Raw genomic sequence first — 7,286 nt, forward strand, 5'->3', positions numbered from 1 at the left:
AAATCAAGGATAATAACAGCAAGAGAAAAACAGAAACATGAATACTGGCAAGCCGGAGCCCAGCATAAAAGAAAATAACATTACAGAAGCGCAAACAAATGAAATTTACTAGAAATTACAGTAGCAATTATCAACATGAGATGAGCCAGACAGTTGGCCTCTGAATTAGTCTATATGCTATAAAATGAAACACTAATAGAAAAAATTGACTGAAAGTTACATAACAGAGTTCTGATATTTATACTATATTGCAAAGGGCAATTTGGTTGTCCAGCTGTTTCTCATGATCTTAAGTGTGTGAAATTATTTTTGAATACAAATCGTGCTTTTGTATGAATATCTTTACAACATTATTTTTTTCCATTTCAGTTTACTTCCGTTTGTGTTATTTTATGGTTTTGATGACTTTACTATTATTCCAAAATGTGGAAAATAATCATAATAGAAATGAATAGATGTGTCCAAACTTTGGACCTGTAATGTTCATCTGCATTTTTGCTAACAATGCAAGAGAGAGAGGAGACCTTACTATCTTGCCTGAAATGGAAATTTATGGTTCAAGGAAGTGGCGAGTCTCTATATGGGAGGAACAGACTCTTCATACTGGGTTAAAGGCACCAGCCTGACAGCCAGCAGTAGGAGAAGACCAGTGATCACCTCCAGAAGAAAGGAGACCCAGGCCATGCCCATAGACCAGCCGAATGATGTGTGCACTTGAGCCATTTGCTCACGGCCCATCCGCCTTTCAGTTTCTTCCAGAGCCTTCTGAGAGTACCTGATGTACAGACTCACCCCAGAGAGAGTGAGAAGACCTGAAAAACACATGCACAAGCACGCATGAATGCGCACACACACAAATAAAACCAATTAAGCATCATTTAGACTACACCTTGTTGTTCTGTCGGCGGTTACAAGACATTCTTCACTCTGTGGTGTACTGTAGATAGATTGATTTAAAAAACAGTTACATATTTAAATGTGGACTAAAAATTGCAAGTAGTCTTAATTCAGCAGATCTAACTTGACCTTAAAATCCAGTCGCTTTTATTATGCTTAGCAATTTCTTTTAATCAATGACAAGTACTTGACAGAACATTTGGTGGTTTTAATGTCTTCAATGCCACAATCATATCTACATTCAGTCATGAATACTAAAGCCTAAATGTGCATAAAGACCCTGATGTGCTGATTTGTTTATTACAAACATGCAGCTTTTCGCTTCACAAAACATTAATTCTGACAGCCCCCATTCACTGCAGAGGATCCGTTGGTGAGCAAGATGTAATGCTAATTTTCTCCAAATCTGTTCTGATGAAGCAACAAACTTGTTTACATCTAGGATGGCTTGACGGTGAGTACATTTTCAGCAAATTTTCATTTTTAGGTGAACTATTCTATTAAGTATGACATAACTCTCCAAATACTTTGTGAACAAGCAGGCTGCTTTGCTTTACTGATTCAGGTCTTAAACGGTAAGCTTTTGCTTCAGTTGTAAATGCCTGTAACATTTTTTTGCAACTGTGCAAAATTGCCTGGATCCAGTGATCTTATTCCCACTTAATCAAGCTGATATTTTACTGCTAAAGCTCCTAACTTGATATTTGCATTATCTATGGGATTTATTTTAATAAACCCATATTTTAAGATGTCAAAAACGATTTGCCTTTTTCTGTAATCAACTGAACCAGAACTGAATACAAAAACATTCTCCTTCCAGATGCGCAGCGCTTGTCTCCCTAAACACTGCTCTTACTGTAAGCGCAGAGAGCCATTAACAACACACATGACTAGTCTATGGCATCCGCTCTCAGAATTAAGAGAAGCATTAGCATCAGCGATGTAAACAGGGAGGAAGTCAAACTAGCTTCCCGTGGCACCCTGGTGCGTCTGATGATTCCAAGACGTGAGCCATTATTACCAAATCTTCATTAAAACAGAATGTGCTGATGTGGATAAACAGCAGCAGAAATCACATCTAATTAAACACTGACAAAATGAGAATGGATTTCCACATCAGCCATAATATGCACATAAAATTAAGAGCCAATAAACAGAGAGTGTAATACGGTTTCTAATTAGTATGGCCGAGAGTCTAGACAGGAACAAACTGACTTGTTTCTAATCTTACATTTGCTGGTTCATTTAGACCAAACAGTCTGTACTACCCAGGAACTACTGATTATTTTTATACAGCACTGTGTGTATGTCACAAATCACAGCCTGATGAATGGATGCGCTGATTTTCTTAAAGGAATAGTTCACCCAAAAATGAACATCTGTTGAAAATGTACTCATCCTCAGGCCATCCAAGATGTAGATGAGTTTGTTTCTTCATAGAAACAGATTTGGAGGAATTTAGCATTACATCACTTGCTCACCAATGGATCCTCTGCAATGAATGGCATAGCGTCAGAATGGGAGTTCAAACATTTAACATCCTCTGAAGTGAAACACTGCATGTTTCTTATAAATACATCTTAATGATGGATTTATTACAAACACACAGCTTTTTTTTACTTCACAAGACATTAATGGTTGAACTAGAGTCGTGAGGAAGTTTGTGGATTATTGTGATGTTTTTAATCAGCTGTTTGGACTCTCATTCTGACGTTCATTGACTGCAGAGGATCCACTGGTAAGCAAGTGCTAAATTTCCCCAAATCTGTCTGATGACGAAACCAACTCATCTACATCTTGGATGGCCTGCGTGTAAGTTAATATTCAGCAGATTTTCATTTTTGGATGAACGGTTACTTTAAAAGCGTCATCTTATGAGAGGAAGACTATTAACAAAAAGCAGTCCATGTGAATTTCTCTTGTGTCAAAATATTCCTTCAAAATTGCCTCTTTATTTTACTATACATTCTTGTAAACAATCCACCAACTAAAGACGATGTAAGTAAGTAACAAGACTGATGCCAAAATGTTACCATCTCATTTATATTCCAAGCTTCACTGTGTTAAACACTTGCCATGCGTTCCTTATTACCACGGTGATAAATGCTGGGGTTCACTGGCTGGCTCCTTTAAAGAAACCTTTATTGAAGTCATATGTCTTCAGGCTACATAGTGAGAGGACACTCTCAGATACAGGCTTTGAAATGCTGTTTGGTGTCACGGTAAAGCCAGCTATGTCTCAACAATGCCTATGTGTGTATGTTTGAAGATCAAAGCAAAATTGTCTTGCCTGTGATACTTAAGTCACTTTGGGATTTCTTGCAGGGGTCTCAGGAAATGAGCTCTGGTTGTACTCAGCATGGATTATTAGTCTATTTTATTTTATTTTGCTCATGCATGCATTCAATGAAGAATAAAAACCAATAATATCACATTTGAATGAGAGACTGATGCATGATCAGAATGACTGAGGGCTGTATTATTCCTTACATACTGTATATCTACCCAGATATTTTTTGGTATCACCTTTCCCTTTCACCTTAAGATTGCCCATTTCAATCATAGAAATAGCTGGGTGGACGTTCTCTATTATCCTATCAATTTCATGAGAGGAAAACGATGAACCGCAATAACTTCAGTCCCATAAGACTCTGGCATTACAATAATTCTAGGTGAGTAATGCCTTCAGCCTTCCGGTTTTTGAATGTCATTCAGAGAACTGCAGAGCCAACTGTTTGAACTTGAACTTTGTGTATCTATGTTGTACTCCACCAGTCTGCAGACACAAGTTTAATTTGCCTGAGATAATTTTTGCAAGCAGCATATAAACTTTAATTTTTTTAATAAAAGTAGAGGCTTACTGAGTTAACCACAGTATTCAGTGGGTCAGACTTACTGCACAGGAGGAAATATGAAGCGGATCCGATCAGGAGTGTCTGGCTTCTTGCGAGGGAACTGACGAGACCACAGATACCTCCAAACACCAGCATCACCAGACTCAAGGGCAGTAAGATGGCAATCACGCGATGCATGACTGAATGACGTAAACTACAGCTGTTAAGCCACTCAGAAATGGCTTATAAAATACCAACTAACATCTTAAGCATGCTAACATACAAAATGATGGCACAGTGATACATTTATAGCCAGATATTTCATGATAGAACATTGCAGTACACTCTCAGAAAAAAAGGTACAAAAGTTGTCTCTGAGGCGGTACCTTTTCAAAAGGCACACATTTGTACCTAAAGAGTCCATATTAGTACCTAAAGTGTACATATTAGTACCTAAAAGGTACAAAAGTGTAGCTTTTGAAAAGGTACCACCCCAGTGACAGCTTTTGTACCTTTTTTTCTGAGAGTGTACAATAAGCAGTTTTTAAAGGGAGTTAAGGTTGTTGTGTTTATGAAAAGGGTTTACAACACTTACTTTCCATCTGCCTTTCTGATTCTGAATATCCAGTGTCCTCTGTATGACTTTGGACATCTACAGTCAGAAAAACACAAAGCAAATCAACAGGGTGCAAATTATGGCTGCCCTATTTGTAAGGCTCTGACCCTAAATATTAATTTTGTATCTTAATATAGCCTGTTTAACAGCGTTTTCAAACAACGTTTCAGTGCCCACAACAGTTAGACAATAAATTCTACATGGCGCTAAATTTCTGCGCAGAATTAGATTTTTCTTGAGGAAGTAACCATAGCAACAGCTGCTCTATCGCTCAGTAGCTTACTATATCTTACATCGACAAAAATGACACATTACAAATATAACGGAATAGCTAGAGTTTTGTTACTGAAACTGGGGGTAAAAAATGTTTCAGATAGTTGAGGCGCCAGATGACAATTTGAAGACGAATCTTAAATGCGCCAAGAAAGTTACAGAAATTAAGACATGGACATTAATTAATTTAATTGTTTTTGAAATGCTCAGTTTTAAACTAATTATTGGGCTAGATGTTGTATTGCGGGTGCAGTCTCTATTTAATTCTTTATTTTGATCCAACTATTCCAGATTGGTCAAATGAACTGCACGCACAAGTTAAAGCCCAAGATATTCCAAAGGAACCTATTAAAAATAATAATAATCGGACTATGATCAAAGGCAACAGCTCCACACGGTAAAGACATGAGAATGAAAATGAAGGTCGACATACCATCTGTTACTCCCCAAAGTCCAGAGTTAGTGCGCGCCGGGTCGGTGAGGTTGGCGCGTTTGTCCTCGATGATGTACCAGTATTCAGTCCCAATGGCGAGCGCTAAAGAGCTGAAACTGAGAACACCCGTTAAACCCCCGCCGACGACCACGAAACCGTATGTCATTTTCATATCGGTCTGAATAGATTTTCGATTCCGATTCAGGATAATCCAAAAACTACGCTGAAAACCATACCATTTGGCTGTGCGACGCGATCAGATTCCTAACTGAAGGGTCCCTGGAGCTCATGGAGTAAATCACGCGCGCTGCCCAACAGCTGGAATAAGTGATGTTGATTGTCCATCCAAGATGCCAGTAGCATAAAATGACATGCAGGGTGTTATGTTATTACTAGAAAAGTTGTGTGGTGTTAAAAGAAAAGGTGGGTTGCTTGGACATTTATTCCTCACCGGTGTGTGCAGTCCGTGTCCAACTAACACGGAGCGCAAGATTACGCGTGACTGGTACAGAGGAAACCTGACGTGCAGTGCATAACCAACACCCTTCATGACATTATCCAACCATCCTTTTCACAATCCAAAAACAAACAAGCACTGAATTCCCAAGGTTTTTTTTAAAAAGAAATAAGTCTCACTATAAGAGCAATTTAGACAGTGCAATATTTTAGAGCTGAGCTGCCATTATCTCAGTAACTAGGCTACTACTAACTTCTCCGGACCTGAACTTTTCCTGATATTTCCAGGTTTTCCCATTCCCAAGAGAGAAAACTCTTGTTACAGATACAAGTCATTTTTTTTATTTAAGTTTTTATACTGAACAGACAAACAAACAAAACGACTTAAAGAACAAGAAATAAACATTTTACAGAGGCCATGGGAGAGTTTTTTTTTATTAAGCTCATTTTAAAATAAATACTATATAAGGAGGAAGAATGTGTATCAATTTCAACAGGTGGCGTGACATACAAATGTCATCACAGGTAACATTTAAAAAAAAGAACATACAGCGTTCCATGACATACAAAGGAATGAAAAGAAGAAAACTAAAAATCAGACCAAAATCAAACCACAGCTAAATGAAACTCTTCACTCCTCCCCCATCGCAGTCTGGATGATCTGGGCTCTCTTGATCTTCACCGCCTCTTCAAATTTATCAATCGCCTGGCTACACGATTTTTTCTGAAAGATTACAAAATCAAGTAAAATATACTGATATTCAGCTATGGAAACTTGAAAGATGCACTTCTGTTGCAAAAAATTGACTTGAGACTCCAAATAAGATGTAGTTTGTCACAAAGAAATATAAATCAAATACAACTATCTACATTACTTATTCATCTATTAGCAAAAATTAAGAAAAATGTTGAGAGGTATTTAAAACAACAGGTCTAAAAGTGGCTTACATAATGATCAAGGAAATTCCTAGAAATAAAACATATTTTAAGTATAATAAATTAAATGTCCCGTAAGAGTGGTAAGTTTATAAAACTAAAGCATAGAATATACAAAATGCTAACAAAAGGGGTTTGAGACTTCACTTTAACTCTTGATCATATCTAATCATTTTATTCACGTCATAATGCATTACAATGTTACACAGATTTCAGGGAAGTATTTAATATATATAATTTTTTATAAGTAATATAAGTATAACTTATACTTTATATACAAGTATTTAGTATTAGAGCTGTGCAATTAATCGAAATACAGTTTCGATTTCAACCTCCAATGATTATGAAAATACAATAATCGAGATAAAACTATTATCGTGCCCTATTCCGCCCCCTTTCCAGCGGTGTGCTTTCATTCCTCCATAAAAGCCCAAACTTCATGCGCAGATCAGTAAAATCATGTAAAGTGACTTTCGCAAAATGCAAAAGTTGATTACATTTATTTGTGTTTTTAAAAGTGCGAAAGAGAACTTGTGCTGTTCCTCAGGAGGCTTTCTGTGCACACACACTCAGAGACGGAACAGAACACGGACATGTAAAGTCACCTTTTAAAGTAGGCTGTTAAGTTAATACTTTTACATGATTTATTTTAACATGTATATGAGTTAGCCTAGTATTCTGAATTGTGAAATTTCACTGGTATCTAATATGCAGACGTCATTGCAACCTTATTTACAGAAAAGTAGCCATCTCATAACCATCTCATAATAGTGTTAAATAATTGTGATTACGATATTAATCAAAATAACCCTGTTTATAATTTGTGCCAAAGTATATATAT

The 7,286-nt window shown here is 37.0% G+C and overlaps 2 protein-coding genes across 2 annotated transcripts in view; both read right to left on the minus strand.

The window, feature by feature from the left end:
* Nucleotides 1-576: 576 nt before the first annotated feature.
* LOC107581678 (transmembrane protein 235-like) lies at nucleotides 577-5,225 on the minus strand. The gene is made up of 4 exons (XM_016267296.1): nucleotides 5,054-5,225; nucleotides 4,327-4,383; nucleotides 3,794-3,931; nucleotides 577-812 (listed from the first exon to the last, which is right to left on the minus strand). The coding sequence occupies exons 1-4, from the start codon at nucleotides 5,223-5,225 to the stop codon at nucleotides 577-579; spliced, it is 603 nt and encodes a 200-aa protein (XP_016122782.1).
* Nucleotides 5,226-6,007: 782 nt separating this feature from the next.
* LOC107581679 (baculoviral IAP repeat-containing protein 5.2-like) overlaps nucleotides 6,008-7,286 on the minus strand; it is a 4,814-nt gene continuing 3,535 nt past the window's right edge. The window contains exon 4 of the mRNA XM_016267297.1: nucleotides 6,008-6,233. Coding sequence (XP_016122783.1) covers nucleotides 6,141-6,233 — 93 coding nt within the window. The 3' untranslated portion in view covers nucleotides 6,008-6,140. The remainder of the gene's footprint in view (nucleotides 6,234-7,286) is intronic.

Source organism: Sinocyclocheilus grahami, unplaced genomic scaffold (assembly GCF_001515645.1).
Source record: "Sinocyclocheilus grahami isolate Dianchi unplaced genomic scaffold, SAMN03320097.WGS_v1.1 scaffold36.1, whole genome shotgun sequence".
Taxonomy (NCBI): domain Eukaryota; kingdom Metazoa; phylum Chordata; class Actinopteri; order Cypriniformes; family Cyprinidae; genus Sinocyclocheilus; species Sinocyclocheilus grahami.

What these genes read in the sequence shown, in the direction of transcription:
- LOC107581678 (XM_016267296.1), bottom strand. Translation starts at nt 5,225, where the DNA reads ATGAAAATGACATACGGTTTCGTGGTCGTCGGCGGGGGTTTAACGGGT. An exon ending in ATCAGAAAGGCAGATGGAAA is followed by an intron (nt 3,932 to 4,326) that starts GTAAGTGTTGTA and finishes TACGTCATTCAG; the next exon opens with TCATGCATCGCGTGATTGCC. An exon ending in TTCATATTTCCTCCTGTGCA is followed by an intron (nt 813 to 3,793) that starts GTAAGTCTGACC and finishes TGTGTTTTTCAG; the next exon opens with GTCTTCTCACTCTCTCTGGG.